Raw genomic sequence first — 20,601 nt, 5'->3', positions numbered from 1 at the left:
CTTCTGAGCAGTGTTGATTTAAAGCAACTTCTTTCTTTAAAAAAAAAATCAGAAAAATCACCCACCCACCCCAAAAATATCAGACCAACATTTTTCCCCACTTTCCAACAAAATATTTTTCTCTGGGGAAATAAAAATATTAACCAGCTCCAGTAACCCTGTCAGAGGGGGAACAGGGGACAATTTTTAGCCTTCTTACAAGATGTAGATAGACAGTGGTGTTGAAGACAGGTAGTCCATACTGTTGTTTATTATTTATAATAAGTAGCATCCAGAAATCTCAGTTAAGGAACAAGCCCTAGTGTGCTAGTTGCTGTACAAACACACAGTAAGAGAGTGCCTGCCCTGAAGAGCATACAGTCTAAAAATGGTCCCTTACACAGCATAATTTGGAGGGGAAGGATAGGAATTGGAGACAGAGAAATGAGAAATCAACCTTTTTCCTGACTTCCTTTTACCTTCCAAACAAAAGCCGTAAAACTTAAATGCTGAGATCACTGTTTCCAGTCCCCATCATTAGCTAGATATTAGAATCATAAAATCATTTAGGTTGGAAAAGACCCTTAATATCATCGAGTCCAACTGTAAACCTGACACTGCCAAATCCACCACTAAACCATGTCCCTAAGTAAGTGCCTTGTCTACATGTCTTTTAAATACCTCCAGGGATGGTGACTCAACCACTTCCCTGTTCCAGTGCTTGATAACACTTTCAGTGAAGAAATTTTTCCTAATGTCCAATCTAAACCTCCCCTGGTGCAATTTGAGGCTGTTTCCTCTTGTCCTATCACTTGTTACTTGGGAGAAGAGACCAGTACCCACCTCACTACAACCTCCTTTCAGGTAGTTGTAGAGAGTGATAAGGTTTCCCCTGAGCCTCCTTTTCTCCAGGCTAAACGACCCCAGTTCCCTCAGCCGCTCCTCATAGGACTTTTGTTCTCTAGACCCTTCACCAGCTTCGTTGCCCTTCTTTGGACACACTCCAGCACTTCAATGTCTTGTAGTGAGGGGCCCAAAACTGAACACAGTATTTGAGGTGTGGTCTCATCAGTGCCAAGTACAGGGGGACAGTCACTTCCCTGCTCCTGCAGGCCACACTATTTCTGATACAAGCCAGGCTTGTATGGCTTCTTGGCCACCTGGGCACACTGCTGGCTCATATTCAGCCGGCTGTTGACCAACACCCCCGGTCCTTTTCTGCCAGGCAGCTTTCCAGCCACTCTTCCCCAGCCTGTAGCACTGCATGGGGTTGTTGTGACTCAAGTGCAGGACTTTGCACTTAGCCTTGTTGAACCTCATACGTTTGGCCTCACCCATTGATCCAGCCTGTCCCACTGCATGGGGTTGTTGTGACCCAAGTGCAGGACTTTGCACTTAGCCTTGTTGAACCTCATACGTTTGGCCTCACCCATTGATCCAGCCTGTCCAGATCCCTCTGTAGAGCCTTCCTACCCTCCAGCAGATCAACACTCCTGCCCAACTTGGTATTGTCTGCAAACTTACTGAGGGTGCACTTGATCCCCCATCCAGATTGTTGATAAAGATATTAAATAGAACTGGCCCTAATACTGAACCCTGGGTGGTGCAGAAAGGAGCCAGCTTGGCAGTGAGTCACACTGCTGATATTGACACCATTCACCTCAAGAATATGGTCCCCAGGTGCTATTCTTCCATCTGGAGCAATGACAGAATCCTGCAAGACTTCCTGAACAATGTTTCCTAGTGAGGTGTCGTTACTCCCCGGCTATCCTCATCCTCAACTCTTCCTTCAGGTCTTCTTGGTGAATTTCAATTTTGTTCTTTTCAGCCATAAGACTAACTTAACTCTCTGAGGAAGGTCTTCTTCAGTCTCCTCAAAAGCTGGATTAAGCAGTCCAGGCTCTGCAGTCCCTAGTGATACCACAGCAGCTGCAGAGCTTTCTGCCACAAAGTGATGATACTCCATTTGGTACTTCTGGATCCTTGTGTGTGTTTGTCTCCACCTTGGTAGGGGGATGTTCCTTCCCTTTGGAAATTGGATTCTTTTTCCACTGTAGTTCAGATTTGTATTTCTTGAAACCAGGACACCTGTCCTACAGATGAGCTTCTAGTTCTCACCACTGCATTGTCTGCTGACACTGCCTTGAAAGGACAGAAGACAATCAGCTTATCCAACAGGTTTCGTACTAGAAGGCTGGACTTGTGGCACTGCTGGAAAGAGAGCTTTTTCCGATCCACAGGACAAAAGTTATACTCCTGCATGAAGTTTTCAAGGCATTTGAAACAGTGCATATGTCCACAGGGGGTGTCCATAGGTCGGAGAAGAGCCTACAGGCAGATATGGCAGATAAGTTCATTGTCCACTTCATCCTGGAAGTTGTAGAGATGATTGTCCAGCAAGAGGTGGAACTGACCACATTCACAGCAAAGTTCACTAACTTGGGATGTGTGTTCTTCTGCTACAGAATCAGCCATGATAGCCAGCATCAAGCACTCTCGGGCCACCAGCAAGGAAACTTGTCATGTAGTAGCTGTCTGACAGAGGTCCTCTGTAGGCACTGGGGCTGGGAATGTGACGCGCTCATACCTGGGAAGGGTAGGGAGGAGGTGAGGGAAGTCCAGCACCAACTCAGCTGTGACGGTGGCAAGACGCAGCTCCTCCACCAAGTTTCTAGTTGGGGAAGAAAGTCGAAACCTACTGGAGGGGAGGAGGCAGCACAGCCACCCAGGTGTCTTGCAGTTGCCCAGGTGTCTCCATCCCTCCTGCCCAGCACAGCATGGCTCAGCCCCGTGTTCCCGGGCTGTGTCCCCTGGAGTGAGCTAGTCAGATGCTGGTGAAAAGGCAACAGCTGTGCCAGGCTGAAAGACACTGTGGTACCATAAGCCATCCCAGCGTGATGGCAGAAACTACAGCATGCAGGGAAAGGCAGGTGGTTTATGCCAGTCTAGGAGGGGACCAGTGGGGCTTGGCTCCCACTGTCTTGCTGAGCAGGGCCACACACGGCTACTGGATGTCTCTGTGCCCTGGATTCCTTGCTGATATAGCAGGGAAACTTTTTTTCAGGAAACTGGAGCTTTGCAAAGTAATTCCAAAAAATGGCGGATTTTTCTTTCTGGCTTTTCTTAGCTTTTCTTTTTTGAGATAGATACTGTAGAAACTTAAAAACATGATTGAATTTGTGCATGCCTTTATTTATTGAGCTATTTATGATGGGCACAGATTTCCCTAAGCCAAAAAGCCCCCTCCCTCCTCCTTCCCCAGCCTTAGTAATCAGCTTTCTTGTGCTCCAGCCCACGCTAGGCTATTTTCCTCTGTCAAATCCTCCATCACTGGTTAAATTACCTAGGTGTGTGTTGGCTTTATCTTTTTTTGGTGAAATCTTATAAGCTTTCAATTCTACTTTGCCCAAGTCCCTGTCATCCTCTTAGGGCTCTTGTACACCCTGCTTCTCTCCTGGCTGATCTGTAAAAGGTCTAATTTCAACAACCTGCTGCTCTCAGGGCTGAAGTCTGTACTCCGGTGCCCATGATGATCATCTGTGTCCATCAAGGCTCCCAAGTGCTTCACAGCTACAGTAAATTGCAGATGTTTGGACTCCTTTGCACATGGATGTTAAATTTTCCCTTCCACCATCCCTTTCTCAGATGCTCCCCTTCCACATTTTGCTGCCTGTGTTCACTGCAGCCTACATTGCCTGCACACCTTTTATGCCACTGTACTGTTAATGAGCATATTTGGCATGGGCCCTGGTTTGCCCACCAGGGTGGCCTCTCCCACGCACATGCTAGCAGCTGCCTTCTGACATGTGAAGACATGCTTCATTCAGTCTGTCGCGTGAGCCAGTTTTAATCTAGGATGCTCTTTCCTTTTGGCTCCCCACAGAGATCACAGGACCCTGTTTAATCCAGCTCCCTGTCGGTGTATGGTTGAGTCACAGGAGGTTTTTCTGTTGCTACATCTAATAGTGCTTTGCTATCAGGAGCAGAACATCAACCTGCTTGGCTGGGAGTTGGCACTGTCACCCAGCAGCTCTCCTTGTCTGGAAGTTGTTTTGATTCTTTTCTTAGGCTTCTCCCTCTCTGTGTCTTTCTCTCTAAAACATTAATTTCCTCTAATTAGAGCCTCCTTAACAATTCTTTTTTCCCCTCTCCTCAGTTAATTTCCTCTAATTAGAACCTCCTTAATAATTCTTTTGCTAAATCAATTTCCTCAGTTAGAACCACCCGCCATAATTTCTTTCCATCCTTTCAAAAGCTGTCGGAGTAGCAAAGCAAATTATGCTTCTGGGTAACCTTTATCTCTTACTTGGTATTTTAAAAGAAGAACTGTAACAGGTTAGACAGGCACAATTTCCCCTTCCAGAGCTATGCTGGTCTGACCCCATTAGGTTATACTTAGCTGAGTGTTGTACTATTGTATACTTAATTAGGCGCTCTAGCTGTTCCTCTGGAACCAAGGTAAGGCTGAATGAATTAAACATGACACTTCATTATTCAGATCAGATTTAACAGTGTCAAAATCCATCTTTAAACCAGATCAAATTGCTCTCTAAGAATATGTAAAACCTCCTGCCCGTTAGCTGTCCTGTGAGCCAGCCGTTCCTAACTTTTTCTCTGCAGCCACGCCACCTTTCTTCTTGTGACAAGCCTTTTAAGTACTAATTGTTTCTAAAACATGCTGTTTTTAAAAAGAATTTTTTTTGTTTGTAATTTACAGAGTAAGTAACTATTAATGGTACATTGCTTTTCACAATCATGCTGTGGGCCACATCAGCAGTTGTTATAAATGGGGAGGCAGCTGATTTACACATTATGGACCTTGGGCCTGAGTTTCCTCTTCTACATTATGCAGTTTCTTCCCAGTCGAGACTGCATTATGCATTTCTCTATCCCTTTAAGATGGACGATAAGGAACCATCTCACTATGTCTGACCTTCCTGAAATCTACAAAGGACAACTCGCTCCATTTCCTGATTTTGGGAAGAAAAGGGCCAAGTATTGGCGGCAACTAGGAAGAGCCATACAGTTTTAGTGAAGTCTGTTTTTTTATGTAATTATGAAAAAAAAGAAGTAAGGAAACACATCTGAGCTGCAGGAATGCTCTCTCCCCACCACTGGTAGGTGCAGCACTGGTGGCTGATCGTGTTCCCTTTTCTAGTACCCCCTTTCTCAGGTTAGCACCTACTACCAAGCACAGATCTGATGGTTTCAACAAGTGGTGTTGTGAAGGAGAGCACTGCCCTGCTATGATGCATGGTATAATAGGGCCCAGCTCATGTGAGACAGGCCAATGAAAGCTACCTCACAACAGGCCTATGAGACTGCTTCTGATCTTTGTAGCATAAGGACTTTCTCTCTCTTTTGGCTATGCCCAGCATAAGCTGCGTAGCCTGCTCAAAGTCCTGATCACAAAGCAGAATGTCACTGTGAGCCCTGAAGAGTCTGCTCCAGTAAGGCAGATGGGCCCTTCAAACTTGTGAAGTGCTTTTTACCACCATCTGATGAGAATCAGCAATGCCTCAGTGGGTGGATGCCTTGGGTGCCACTTGGTACAACAAGTGGAGTGATCCATGAGGAAGGCTCCACAGATATTCTACGGGGAGCTGGTGGAGGCTTGCAGCTACTCCATCCTTGTCAGTGCCACTGTCAGCTTTCTGGGCAGATTCAAAACATTTTAGCCAAGCCCAGCTACTGTGGAAAAGCTGTACTGCTGCCCTCTTTCACACTTCTTTCCTTCGGACCTTTCCAAGCCTCTAGCACTCCACAAAGTCTGTTCTGGTGGAAGTGGTGCAGAAGTTGTAAGATCTCCTTTATTTTCTTTGCAGTCTTAATAACTGTGCAGAAAACTCCATTTGCCATCACTTCCCATGGAATTTTGGAGTAGGATTGGATGGAAAAATGAAACCCATTAAGGTTTTTGTTTTTGACAAAATCCCTAATGTTTGAGATGGGAATAGGATGTTTTTGGACAATCTTACAAGGAATAAAATGCTGGTGGTGCTGGAGAGGAGGTTGTTTGGGAAGGATAAATTCTCTAAAAAGATACTTTAGAAGGCTAAAAAAAAGCTGTCTGGTTCTTCTCAGAAGAGATGAGAGAGCAGGAAGAGGGAATCACCAGGTTGAATTGTTCAGGCTGACAATCGACTACAACTGAAGAGATGCTGTTCTCTATGCTCCTTGAGAAGCCCATCTTGCTGGTCTCCAGTCCTTTCCAGCTGAGGACAAAGAACAGCTAGAGATAGAGATAGGCAATCCAGTAGACAATGTTGAAGAGCAGGAAGGCAGTGGGGAAGAAAACTCGAGAGTAGGAGTCCAGGCGAGAGATGTGAATGCGGACCCTCCCCTCCCGCCACATTCCTGTCTGACAGTCTTCAATGCAGCAGAAGAACCTCTCGCATTCCTTTCCTTCCAGGCAGGGGGAGCCAGGGTCTTCATCCTCATCCTCCTCTATCTCTGGGGGCCAGTGCATGATGTTGTTGATGTTGATGGTGGTGAAGGATGGCATCACCTGTGCACCGGCAGGTGGCTATAATGAGGAGGGGAAAGTGGATTAAAGGGAACGAAAAGGCAAGAAAACATGTTCTAGACACCCAAACCCATCCAATTGGCAATAGATCATAGCATAGGTGCAGTTCAATGGAGAGGGATGACTGATCATTCCCCATCTCTGCACCTGGTTGTAAATTACCACCTTGGCATACTGTAGGGACTGGCATCTTCCTGCATGACTGTGAGTTTCCTCCCTGGCACCCTAGGGCATAGCCTTAGTCAGCAAAGATTTGCTTTGATTCCCTATCTCTGCCACTAATAGTCAGTGCAGAAACAGGACCTGTTTGGTTTCAGCTGTGCTAGCCTCTTCCCTCATTCCCCTGACCTAAGCTGTCTCTGAATACACAGCACACAGTCCAGATGTGTCTTCTGGTTGCTGTCAGTTACTGGAGAAAAGCTGGAGAAAGGCTGTGTGTGACCCATAACCTCTTGGTGCAGGAGAAGAGGCATATCATCAGCCTCATGGAAGAGCTCTCTCCACCTGTACTGGGAAATGAGGCTGGAACAGAAGAGATCTGTCTTTTTTGGTTTCAGTTCTGTCCCAATTCAGAGGCCTGTTTCAGCCAATGTCAGAAGTACCTGCCATGAGCTTGGGCAGATCTCAAGAGGATGATGACCACTCTGGGTTCACTATCCCCACACTCAGGAGGTCTCCTGATGGACAGACCACAAAAGAAGGTAGGTTTCTGCATCTCTGTGACATAAGATACCTCTGTAACCCACAGAGATCAAACCCGTACAGGTGGAAGAACCTGGGTATGGATCACCCTGTCTTAAAGTGGACATTTACATTTGGTCATGTGAGTCATCCTAAACTGTACTGATAAGCTCTCCAGCAATTCTGAAGAGAGCACAGGGTGCCTGGCTCTGACAGGGACCTCCTTGTTTTAGGGGAGCCTCATCTGCTTTTTCTGGTTGTGTCTCACCTTTCAGGTGCTCAGACCCAGCACACAGAGTGGTTTGAGGATGTTATGAACACAGTATGGGTCAGGCAGTAAACCACATCAGCAGTTTCCAATGCAGGCTCAGGAGAGATATTTCTAACTAGCTTGAGGTTCTAACAGCATCCACCTCTGCTGGCTCCTTTGACCTACCAGTCTGGCTTTCCTGTTGTTTTGCTCGAGTGGTTTCTTGTTTCCCACCAGGTAGTTGAGTGTAGCGTACTCCATGAGAGCTGCAAAGACGAAGATGAAGCACACAGAGACAAAGAGGTCCATGGCTGTGATATAGGAAACACGGGGAAGGTGCTTGCGGGAGATCGTACTCAGGGTGGTCATTGTTAGCACAGTCGTGATACCTAAGAGAGAAAAGAGCTGGTTTAAGTAATGAAGAGGAGCACTTGTGTCTTCTGCATGCATCTAGACCCAAGAAAATCCACATTTCCCCTCTCATGTGGGAGAGAAATTCATCTGGTTGTCTGGTCCCATTTTTGCTCTGCTCAGAGAGACACTGGTCTTGAGGTGCCCTCTGACAATGCTCTATGGAAAAAGAGCTGTTCAAAACCCAGGTGTCACACAGGCCATCAATGTGAACTGGTAAAGGAGTGGGGAACTCAGACTCTGCTTAAGGCTGTACACAGGAACAACTGCTTGGATGATGGCAAGAGAGTCCAAAGGAAGGACATGCTAAGAGGCAATAACACTGGATGGATGGCTTTGGGCAGGCAATGGGTGAGTCGGGATTCAGTCAGTGATGTCTGGCTGAGTCAGCAATATACATGGCAATGCCTTAGATGACACAGGACTGCTACTTCTGTCTGATGTGAACCAGAGCTGGAAGGCAAAGGCCTCTGTTCTTTTTCTGCCTTTGTCTTTGAGCATTTGCTCCCAGGATTAATTCAGCCCAATGCAAAGCTCATCATAGAATCATAGAATAGTTTGGGTTGGAAGGGACCTTTAAAGGTCATCTAGTCCAACCCACCTGCAATGAGCAGGGACATCTTCAACTAGATCAGGTTGCTCAGAGCCGCGTCCAACCTGACTTTGAATGTTTCCAGGGATGGGGCATCTACCACCTCTCTGGGCAACCTGTTCCAGTGTTTTACCACCCTCATTGTAAAAAATTTCTTCCTTATATCTAGTCTGAATCTACCCTCTTTTAGTTTAAAACCATTACTCCTTGTCCTACTGCTATAGGCCCTATTAAAAAGTTTGTCTCCATCTTTCTTATAAGTCCCCTTTAAGTATTGAAAGGCTGCAATAAGGTCTCCCCAGAGCCTTCTCTTCTTCAGGCTGAACACCACCAACTCTCTCAGCCTGTCTTCATAGGAGAGGTGTTCCATCCCTCTGATCATTTTTGTGGCCCTCCTCTGGACCCACTCAAGCAGGTCCATGTCTTTCTTGTACCGAGGACTCCAGATCTGGACGCAGTACTCCAGGTGGGGTCTCACCAGAGTGGAGTAGAGGGGCACAATCACCTCCCTCGACCTGCTGGCCACATTTCTTTTTATGCAGCCCAGGATATGGTTGGCCTTCTGGGCTGTGAGCGCACATTGCCGGCTCATGTCCAGCTTTTCATCCACCAGTACCCCCAAGTCCTTCTCCACAGGGCTGCTCTCAATCTCTTCATCCCCCAGCCTGTATTGATACTGGGGGTTGCCCCGACCCACGTGCAGGACCTTGCACTTGGCCTCATTGAACCTCATGAGGTTCACATGGACTCACTTCTCAAGCTTGTCCAGGTCCCTCTGGATGGCATCCTGTCCCTCAGGCGTGTCAACTGCACCACTCAGCTTGGTGTCATCTGCAAATTTGCTGAGGGTGTGCTCAATCCCACTGTCTGTCATTGATGAAGATACTAAACAGTACTGGTCCCAATACGGACTCCTGAGGGACACCACTCATCACTGATCTCCATCTGGACGTTGAGCCATTGACCACTACTCTCTGGATGTGACCACCCAGCCAATTCCTTATCCACCGAACAGTCCACCCATCAAATCCATCTCTCTCCAATTTAGGGAGAAGGATGTTGTGGGGGACTGTGTCGAAGGCCTTACAGAAGTCCAGATAGATGACATCCATAGATCTTCCCTTATCCACTGATGTAGTCACTCCATCATAGAAGGCCACTAGGCTGGTCAGGCAAGACTTGCCCTTGGTGAAGCCATGCTAGTTGTGTTGAATCAACTCCCTGTCCTCCATGTGCCTTAACATAGCTTCTAGGAGGATCTGTTCCATGATCTTCCCAGGCACAGAGGTGTGGCTGGCAGGTTGGTAGTTCTCAGGGTCCTCCTTTCTACCCTTTTTAACAATGGGTGCAGTGTTTCCCTTTTTCCAGTCACCGAGGTCTTCACCTGACTGCCATGACTTTTCAAATATCATGGAGAGTGGCTTGGCAACTACATCAGCCAGTTCCCTCAGAACTCTGGGATGCATCTTGTCAGGTTCTATAGACTTATGTATGTTCAGGTTCCTCAGGTGGTCACAAATCTGATCTTCTCTTACAGTGAGAGGGACTTTGCTCCCCCAGTTCCTGTCTTGCAGTCCATCCACTGAAGAGGTGTGGGAAGAGAGGTTGCCAGTGAAGACTGAGGCAAAAAAGTTGTTGAGTACCTCAGCCTTCTCCTCATCCATTGTTACCAGTTTGCCAGTTGTGTTCATCAGGGCGGTACACCTTCTTTGACCTTTTTCTGGCTGACATACCTGTAGAAGCCCTTCTTACTATTCTTTGCGTCCCTTGCCAAGTTCAGCTCGAGCTGCGCCTTGGCCTTCCTGACGCCATCCCTACACGACCAGGCAGTGTCCCTATACTCCTCCCAGGATACCTGTCCCTGCTTCCACTGCCTGTACATTTCTTTCTTGCCCTTTAGTTTGACCAGCAGGTCTCGACTCATCCATGCCAGTCTCTTGCCTTCCTTTCCTGATTTCTTACACCTGGGGATTGAGAGCTCTTGCACTCTGTGGAAAGCATCCTTAAAGATCTGCCAGCTCTGTTCTGCTCCCTTGTCCCTGAGGGCAGTTTCCCAGGGGGTCCTATTGGCTAACTCCCTGAACAGCTGGAAGTTTGCTTTCCTAAAATTTAAGTTCCTGACTTTACTCTTTGCCTGACCCATATCCCTCAGGACTGCGAACTCCACCAGTGCATGATCACTGCAGCCCAGGCTGCCTTCAGTCTTGATGTCACCGATCAGCTGACTTGTGTTGGTGACCATCAGGTCCAGTATCATGTCCCCTCTGGTAGGATTGTATATTACCTGGCTTGTATATTACATTGAGTTATCCTCAATGCACTCCATGAATCTCCTGGATTGCCTGCAGCTCACTGTGCTACTTTTCCAGCAGATGTTGGCGTGGCTGAAGTCCCCCAGCAGGACGAGAGCCTGTGAGCGTGATGCCTCCTGTAGCTGGAGTAAGAAGGCTGTATCAATAGGCTCCCCTTGATCGGGCAGCCTGTAGTAAACACCAACCACAAGATTCCGTTTGTTGCCTTGGTCTCTAATTCTTACCCATAAGCTTTCAACCTGCTCATGGCTATTCTTCAGAGACAGCTCTTCACAATCTATCCATTTCTTGGCGTAGAGGGCAAGTGGGTAGGAGATGATAAGGAATCTCTTTTGACTTGAATGGGGCTTGGAATTGTTTTTGCAGCAGCAGTAATGCTCACAGACCTGTTTCCAGAGATGAAGTATCAGGAGCCGACAAAGGATCAGCTGCAAGAGTTGGTATCGTGATCTCATCGACTGCTTTTTAGGATGTGGAGAAGAAGATGGAAATCCACCTGTTCTTCCTTCTCTAGAATTCATCTAAATCCACCTGCCACCCTTTCCTGGGGTCACCCCAACGGCTCTGGGTGGGAGCATGGCAAGAGATTTTCATATTTTCCTGCTGTATTTGCTTTAGCAGATGTGATATGACTTCCCATATATTTGAAATGCCAATGGAACTGGTCTGGTTTACATCTCCCTAATGTAGGCTGGCAGGCTTAAAATGCACTGGGAATCATTTGTATTAAGTACAACAGGGACTGTGGAGAGAATACATTGCTCTTGATGTGCTGAGGTCCCTTCCCACAGAGAGGGGCCCCCCTCCTGGGGAAACTTGCCTTTGTTTTTTGAGCCAGCCACTATAGTGGTGTCAGCCTTGCAGAACATTTTGCCTCTTGCTGTTCATTCCTTTCCCAGCCACAGACTATGGCGTACCCTCACCTCCATTGGAAATGACACCCCACTCCTCCTCCTGCTCTCTCCATGGGCACCAAAGAAATTGATTTTGATAGGGAGGTGGGGAGAGATGGTCAGAATGGATGGGCTCTGACTAGCCCTGCCTGATGCTCATGGCCCCTTGCCTCTCCTCTTCCTCCACACAGAGGCCTGCAGGGAGGGCTGGGAATGCTACCACCAATTAAAGGGAAAGTCAGCAAGGCTGATGGGAAGGACAGTGCCAGGAAGCAGAGCTTGCTGCAAAATGCAGATACAGCTAAAGTGTATTAAAGATTTGTAAAGACCTGTCTAGCGCCTATCAGAGCAGGATTCAAGCAACATAAGCTTTTTCCTGCCTCAAAGAGCCACTGCAAGTTGCTGAGAAAATCTAAACAATAGGCAGAGCTGTTGCCATGTCCTGGACTCCCACTGTGGTGTGACTGACAGAGAAAGGCTGTACCTACAGGGCTTCCATGTCCTGCCAGAGCTTGGGACTCTATGGATACAGCCGAGCAACTTTGCTTGTTACCCTACAACCTTCTTGTCACTGGTCCTACACTGAGCCCTTGAAAAGTCATGAGGAAATGCAGAATACATGCTTGTGACAGGAGCCCTTTGGCCAGAATTGCAATGCCACAGCTCACCCTTTTCCCTTTCAGCACATGAGAATACCACGTTGTCAACTTGGAAAAGGCTGTGTTCAGGTCTCAGATCAAGATATGAGAGTGTTGTGCTATCCTGAAATAATCCAGTAGTCCAAGCCAGCACAGCTGGAGATTCGGTTGAGCTTGAGGGTAGTGTTACAAACAGAAAGATGGAGGAGCGGACTATCCTCCAGAAAACTGAATAATGCCAAAAGATGGCAAAGTGCTTTAGGAGATTTTGTACTCCAACACTGCCAGTCTGCTAGCCTTGCAGATTTTGACAAGCATCAGACATGCAACAACCTGTCTCTTACCCAGAGATGTCCTGGCTGGTGTAGAGTCTCTCTTGATCCAGAAGGAAACCCAGGAAAGAACAACAGTCAGGATGCAGGGAATGTAGGTCTGAATGGCAAAATAACCCATACGTCTGCTTAGGTCAAAAGAAACTGTCATCACCATGTACTCCCCTAGGAAAAAGCAACGGAGACATTGGAATCATAACATGTGGCTTCCTGAAACACAAAAATCAGCAAAGTTTCAGAATTTGGAGTGTTTCTGATGAGGTTTTCTTGTTGTTTTAAGTGCCTGGCTGGCTGGTTTTGTGGCTGGCTTTGTGTCTGGCTTTGTGGCTGCCCAGATTGTTAGCTTTATGGACAGCTGTGTGGCTGGCTGAGTAGGTTTGGTGGCTCACTGGCATTGTAGCTGGCTTGCTGGTTTTGTGGCTAGTGGACTCTGTGGCTACCTGGCTGGTGCTATAGCTGTCTGACTTAATGTCTTTGTGACTAATTTAAGAGCTGACTTTGTGGTTGCCCAGCTGGCTACCTGCCTGGCTGGCTATGTGGCCACCAGGCTGCATTTGTACTGGCCCAGCTGTGTGTCCAAGCACACTGAAAAGCACACTGTCTGGAAAAGTTTCAGAGAAGAAACTATAGAGTTTTCATCTTCAGCTGATTGCTGCAAGGGTTTCTTTTCTATAGAAGCTATTTAGCTGTAACAGGCTACATGGCCTGGCTTGCTAACTAACTACCTGAACTGTGACAAAGGAGGTGTCCTTCAATCACTTTCATTGAGACTCTGGTTCTGCCCCTGGAAAAGGAATGTGGTGCTGTACATCCTAATTGCTCATTTGGCAACTTACAGTTGAGGTTCTTCCGCTTTTTCAGAGGATCCTAGTGAGTGTTGGAAGAAAGCCACCTGACAGCTCTAGGGTTAAGATGGAGCTTGCAAGCAATTACCAAAAAAGAGAATTACAAATGTCAGACAGCCACTAGTGCATTCAAGACACTTTCACTGCACCAATTCTTGTCCCGGTTTGTCCTGCCTTTCTACCCCAGTTAGAGGCTGGCTGCTGGTGTTGGCAACAGCAGCTTTCTGCAGAGTGGGAGAAGCAATATGTGAACTTGCTGCTTCAGAGGGCTTAAAAATATGAGCTCACCCCACCTGCAGGAATCCAAAGAGGCTTTCCTCAGTTGTCTGTGGGAAGGAAAGGGGATGTGAGCTATTATGAGGAGGAGGAGCTGAAGGGCCTCCATTCCTTAGTTTCTTCACACATGCAGCCTTGTTCCTGTCTCTTAAAGCATAATTCAGGTGTTCGTCAGCCCCACACAACTTTACAGAAGGAAAGATTGAGATCTGCAAGTTCTGATTTCCCCACCCCTGTTCCAATTATAAGCATCATCCAGGAATGACATAGTATGCACATACTGCAGCAAGAGGGGATCTGAGCTCCATCTCCTCTCCCTCTTGACCCTTCAGTTAGGGATAGCTTCATTCACATCAGCATTGTCACCCCACAGTTCACAGATGTCAGTGGTTCTGGCCTACCCCTGCTTCGTCTTCCCCTCACTCTTAATCTCTATCACTTCTGCTCCCTCTAGCAAAGGTCCATCCCTTCATTCTTACATTTCTCTAACTGTGCTGTTGTGACCTTCCTTCCCCACCATTGTGGAGCTGTCCGATGACTCCTTTGCCTCCCGCGAGGTCTCCAACACACTGATGTGTCTGTGGGCTGTCTCCCTTTGCCTCACCTGCCCCAGTCCTGAGAACTTCTGAGGTGTTCCTCAGCCCTGTGAAGTCAAACTGGTACAGCCTCCAGGTGCGCTGGTCAGAGACCTCAATGGAGTAGCGCCTCCAGCGATAGACAATCTCCTCGCGTGGGTAGCCATCTGGGAAAAGGGTCAAGGACATCAATGAAATGGTACATCATGTGCCTCCACCTCATTCACCACCCTGACTGCAAAAGCACTGGCATCTCACTCTAGCTGTTTTGTAAACATGAAGCTTTCAGGCAGGTATTTCTCATGCCCTGTTTAGGTTCCCTTAGGCATCCCCACATGCAATGGGAGTAGGGACAGCATCTCCCCTTGTGGGCCACTTCAAATCCTAGGGATGGGAAATCCAATGCTAGAAACGGAGCTTTTCTAAGGACTGCACTGGTGGGAATGAGGCTTGGACTGGTGTAAGAGGACTCCCCCAGCCTGAAATCTTTAAGGGTTTTAGCTCCCTGGGGCAGCATGGGGCCCTCACTACTCCTCATGACTACCTTCCCTTCCCAGGCATGACTACACCAGGAATAAAAAGCTGTGAACATGGGAGGTAGCCTGGCTGTGGCTGCTCTGACTATCTCTGTACCTCTCACCCTGGGAGCTGATCCTGAGTATGGAAAAGAAAGGGTGCATTCTCCATGGAGAAGGAGATCTGGCTCCTGCAGGCTGGAGCATGGCTTCTCCTGGCTCTGGCTTTCTTGACAAAGAAAGAAGCCTACTGTGAAGCAGGGACCTCAACACCTACGAGAGAGTTCCTCAGAGGAGGAAAGGAGCAAGAGCTTGGCAGCAAATGAAAAGTGTGTTTCTAATTATCAAGCATGTATGGCATGTACCATTAATTAGCAAAGAATGAGGGATGGTGGGAGATGAGGGGATGGTATCTCCTCAGCATGCTGCCTCCCTCTGAAGCACCTCAGAGCCACGTGTGCTGCATCTCTTCAGTGGCAGGGGAAGCAGGAGAGGTGAACCCGAGCTAAGACGACTAAATCAGATTTCCAACCAACGCATGAGGACAGGGATCTCTTGGTGTAGAAAGGCTCCCTGCAAAATTACCAGTGGAGATGTGCCAACATCAGCAGCCCTCTCTGCTGATGAGAATGGACACGTGGGGACTGAGAGGGGAGGTCTGAGTACCCCTCCTTTGCCATCACCTTGGGTGCAGAAAGTGGGCCTGTCTCTGGGCTGAGGTCTGGAAAGCCAAGCTGTCCCCTCAGAGAGCAGGAGAAGGGGGAAGATGCAAGGCAGGACAGGTGCCATTTGTCTGCCAGCTGAAGGGATATACTCTGTCTAGAGTGACCAGAAGGTCAGTGAAATAATCACCTCCAACCATCCACCCAAATTAAGGAGAAACTCAGAGGTGCTGTGAATCTGTCCCTGAAGACCTCTTCTAGCCCAGAACTGGGAGGATGCTTCAGGGCATGACAAGTAATGGCCCAGGAAGACAGTCACAGAGATTAGGTGAAAAATGTAGCTAAAAGGGAGGATGGTCTTCCCAGAAGAGTTTTATTCTACTGAGGTTTCTCTACTTGCCTTCTAAAACTATTAAAAAATATATATACTCACAACTGGAAAAAACCAAAGGGCAGGAGTGAGTGTCCATTGGGAAATTCTGCAGCTGGAGCAGACATTCAGCCTCGATTGTCAGCCTGAGAGAGAAAGAGAGAGAGAGAGAGAGACTGAGATATTGTGTTGGTGAAGGTGGTTTGATTCCAACACCACAATGTGACAGAGAGATTCTCGCTTCCTTGAGAGAGAAACACTAATTTGTTGAAGATCAGTCTGTTTGCAGGAACATTTCAAAACAGCAGCAAAATAAAACATATGTTTGGATATTTTCAAAGTGAGAAAAACATCTAATTTTCACATTCAAAAAGCTTTGTTGTTTAGTAAGCTTTTCAGATTCATTTATGGGACTTAGAATTTATGGGAAGAAAAGCCAAATGTTTAATATCAGAATTAAATAGCTGGACTAACCAACTTTTAAAGGATTTTGGTTTAGGAAACCATTTGTAGTTTTGACTTTTTTCTAGGTATGATATGGAAAAACAGTTTGATTTTTTGGAAGCCTTCATCCTGGGAAGAGGAAGCCCATTCTGCAACCAGTACTGCATATGCACTCCCATCAGCCCTGGGAGATGTCTCCACTACTCTGTCCCAGGGCACCTGGAAACCTCCTCTGGTTTGACCAGTTCCTTGTTCCCTCACCTCAACAGCCAGCTACAGTGCCTGCTGCATGTACCTGAGTGTGTAGAGCACTTTTCCATCATTCCAGATGCGGAGGAGCTGATTAGGAGTGGTTATCCAGTGGGAATCAGCCCGCTTGGAGTTTCTGAAGAAGGTATCTGGGATCCAGATGCGGCTCACCATGTTGGTGTTCAGCGTGAGGGCCTTCAAGGTGCTGTTGAAACGAAGACGCCGGTCATACCACGTCTGAGCAAAGAAGATATCAATGGTGTATTCCTGTGAAAGAGAAGGAAGAACATGTCTTTCTGAGAGGGATTCAGGCAAAGCAGAGCCCTGTCCTCTGGTCTGCAGGCCACTGTTTCGGAGTCACAGCCAGAACATTTGCTTTTTAAGTCTGGGAGCAGGTGTCAGTGACCACTGACACCTTTCCAGGCTCATCTTCAGCTCGGCGTCAGGACATCCATGGAACACTTAGGAAGAGCAAAGACTGTGTGTTGACTGGTGGGTTGAGCCATAGCATGTTTGGCCTGACCCATGCCTAGAAAGCCAAGACCATACAAACTAGGGCTTGGGCTTCTTCTTGACGGACAACTCAAGCCAAACACTCCTTTTAAGCACAGGCATGAAGGAACAGTGTGGACATTGGCTGAATCCAGTCCTAAGTTCAGCTACACCTTTCAAACACAGTCAAGGAAAGCTGCTTACCAACTTGCCAGAGAAGGCAAGCAGACAACAGTTTCTGTTATTTATTAGGACACAGCCCAGCAGTGCTCCATACACCTAATTTGTACATATAGCAATAGTAGTGTTGTGCATAAACCTAGTGAGAATCCATCCCTTACTTCAGGACTTATACTATAAATGGTTTATATGAAAAATGGGGGCACTGAGGGTTTCTGGGCAGATACCCCTTGCTGAAGATTAGAAAAGGAAGCTGGGGCAGGGGCTGCTATGGACCCAGCTGTTGGTGTAACCAGTTCAAAATCTTGAGCCTTTTGCAGACAGAAAACAGAGTTTCCACCATAATGAGGACCTTTGGTTGTGGTGAGAGAGAGGGTGTCCTAGCTTACCCCTAGCTAGCCTTTCTGGGCGGCAGCTCCTGTCTGGACTGGACTGGGAGTAGTCCACATCTTTAGCCCACCGTTCTCCTGCTTGCTGCTGCAAGACAGTTTGCTCCTTACCCTCTTTTTCAGCCTGCCTGAGAAGGTGCTAATTAGTGCCATGCAGAAGCATGTCTGGCACTTAGTGGCTCTCTGAACCAGATCCCCAAATCCAGTTCCACCAACCCATACTAAAGGCTGTCACCTGCTCCTGACAGCTCCTCTCTGACTTGGACTTTGCTCCCTTTCACTCCTGTTAAACCCCCATGACCACAGAGGCATCATCTCCCTCTCTCCTGTGGGCAGAGATGAACAGCGTCTGACTTTGCCATTTCTCCCTCTCATTCTCCTCCGCCCTCTATTGATTTATCTCGATGGAATTTTTATGACTGCAGCACATCCTCCCTCCACTGCCCTCGCTGCTGGTTCAGAGCTGACTTCTTCAAACCATGCCGTTAAAATAGATGCGGTGCTCTTAGCACGCTCCCTTGGACAGCATGTCCTGCTGGGGGCAGGAAGAACAGGGCAGCACACGTCTCCCTGCTTCATTTTCTTCACCCTTGCTCCACTGTCAGCTAACCGGTGATGAGTGATTGGTACCGAAAACGTCCCTTGCATAGGAATGAGATCATGAGAAAAGAGCATTTGCCATCAGGCGGTCGAGTCACTATCTGGGCTGATCCTTCACCCTGGTTAGACACAGGGATGAGCAAAGGTGATGGGGATGAGGTCCTAAAATATCTCTAAATGGGGACAGATGCAGCATGTTCAAAGTGATTCCATTGCCTCTGCAGTTCATTCAAAACAGACAAGAGGAGACACAGAGCTAGGATAGCAGCAGCCCTCAAAACCAACCACACAAGCATGGCCACTGCCTGGAAACAGGAGGTGGAGAGAGCCCATTCCAGCATCTGAATGCTCTGGATCGGACTGGGTACTGCTTGGACATAGGGTGTGTGGTGATGAAGGCACAGATCAGGTTGTGAAACAGTGAAATAGAGCCCACAGCCGGGCAAAGAAGCATTGGCACAGTAGGGACAAGATGGGGTAATGGCAGCCCAAGAAAACGACATATATGGGGAGGGCTGGCTTTATTCTGCTTGGGGCCATTTTCTTTTCCTTGCCAGCTGTTGGGTGACAATAACACAACATTTGACATCTTCTCCCCCACCCCTGCAAACCCTGTTTGAGGCAGTATGAGCTTACATTGCTCCTCCTAAGCAATACCTCTGGTGTAGGAGAAAGCAACCAACACTGCAATGAATGATGCCACTATCAGTTTCTATGTCCTAACTGGAGTCACTTGTGAGATCTTGCTTCTGGGCTGGCTGCTCAGATTAGATGTCCTGCTGTAAAGTTCAGCATTCAGGTCTGGGATAACCAATGCTAACGTGTCAGGAGAGTGGAGGGTCAGCTATCCCAGGGGTTTAGTATTGTCAAGCCCAGATTTTCAGAAGAGATCAGAATTAAAGAGCTCCTCTTGTGCCATTCATAGCCAGCCTTTGCAGAAGGTGTACTGCACAAGTCATTCAGCTCTTCTGAAAAATTGAGTTGTTATTGTCACTGTCCTGTGGTTTGATCTAATTTCAGCAGCTATTATTAGCACAGCTATTCATGAGGAAGAACTTAGTGGCTGAGCTGGCTCCCTTGCCTCTAGGTGGGGAACCCATTGGGAAATCTTGGCATTTACAAATGTATTTTCATTCAGAATTATCTGAGGCAAATTTTATAAAAAAAATGCTCTGTCCTTTGGGAGCGCTTTTACCCTTCCAATTCTCTCCCCCATCCCGCTGCAGGGGAGTGAGCGAGCAGCTGTGTGGTCCTTAGTTGCCAGCTGGGGTTAAACCACAACAGTTCCTGAAGACTTTATCACCTCTTCCCATCAGGTGTGGTTTGCATTGATGCTGAGGAACCTTGCAGGACTGCACGTCCACACCAGTCAGTTGTGGGATAGTGCTCAGGCCTTTCTCTGAGCATTAATCAGATCCCACTTAGCTGTAGGCACCTGACCAAGGTGATTAAAATAGGAGGTGTTTTGACCATGGGTTCTTTACAGTCACTGGAGACGGGTAGGTATTTCTGGAGGAAGATCCCAATATGAAGCAGTCCAAGTTGTCTTCTGGAAATGCCTCGCACACTTGCTGACCTTAGAAGAGTCCAGGTTGATCAAGGCTGAATAGCTGAAGTTTGGCAGGGTGCACTCAGCCCCTAAAACTTACAGCAGTGCTGTTTCTTGAACTCCTGCACCCCTGTAGTTTCTCTCTGCCCCTGATTCATTCTCAGGCATCACAAAGAGACTTCTCAATACCTCAATTTCCCCATGTGGAAAAAGCTTATTGTAAAATACGCCTCCAACATTACTGTACCATCTGCTATGCGGCACATGGAGGTTGTTAACTTCTCTGTAAAAGCACGGGCTTTTTTGGAGTTTTCAACAGAAGGAGCTAGTGGAATAAGAAGAATCGCTCTAACGGTTAGGTTGCACCATTTGGATCACACGTGGGGTAGCACACACATGTTGGCATGCATGCAATATTACATCAAACTTCAGACATAAAATAAAAAATCAAACTACCCGTAAGGCAAACACTGAAGACTGCCTACCCTAAATACTATCACGTGAGTTTATCCAATGCTGAGGAATGCCCTGCAGCATTGCCACTGCTAGCTGTGTGGGCTCATGTCCAACTCAGCCTTTCAGCATGTTCCTGCTGGCCCTTGGTCACCGTCATCACCTGGCACTGCTGCACATCACTGATCAGTCCTCCTTTTCCTCATGTGGGCAGCACAGATGCTGGTAGAAACCCAATTCCAGAAAATGGTAAAATCTGAAAACATTTAATGGTAAAAAACCTGTCCTGTAAAAGAGCATTTGCGGGAAATAAGGGGATGTGGAGTTGACAAGAATATTTCATCTTGGAAGAAAGAAATAAAACAACAAAAAGGTTTTACTGCACTCT

At 47.4% G+C, this 20,601-nt stretch overlaps 1 protein-coding gene across 1 annotated transcript in view; it reads right to left on the bottom strand.

Annotated features, from left to right (window-relative positions):
• Positions 1 to 221: 221 nt before the first annotated feature.
• The window catches only part of LOC128153935 (gamma-aminobutyric acid receptor subunit gamma-4), a 43,886-nt gene continuing 23,506 nt past the window's right edge, over positions 222 to 20,601 (bottom strand). Inside the window, exons 4-10 of the mRNA XM_052813909.1 lie at positions 16,597 to 16,817; positions 15,921 to 16,003; positions 14,340 to 14,477; positions 12,627 to 12,779; positions 7,623 to 7,825; positions 1,390 to 6,505; positions 222 to 1,294 (exon numbers count right to left, since the gene is read on the bottom strand). Coding sequence (XP_052669869.1) covers positions 6,212 to 6,505; positions 7,623 to 7,825; positions 12,627 to 12,779; positions 14,340 to 14,477; positions 15,921 to 16,003; positions 16,597 to 16,817 — 1,092 coding nt within the window. The 3' untranslated portion in view covers positions 222 to 1,294; positions 1,390 to 6,211. The remainder of the gene's footprint in view (positions 1,295 to 1,389; positions 6,506 to 7,622; positions 7,826 to 12,626; positions 12,780 to 14,339; positions 14,478 to 15,920; positions 16,004 to 16,596; positions 16,818 to 20,601) is intronic.

This window comes from Harpia harpyja, chromosome 18, assembly GCF_026419915.1.
Source record: "Harpia harpyja isolate bHarHar1 chromosome 18, bHarHar1 primary haplotype, whole genome shotgun sequence".
Classification (NCBI taxonomy): Eukaryota; Metazoa; Chordata; class Aves; order Accipitriformes; family Accipitridae; genus Harpia; species Harpia harpyja.
This window is presented reverse-complemented; position numbering and strand designations above follow the sequence as displayed.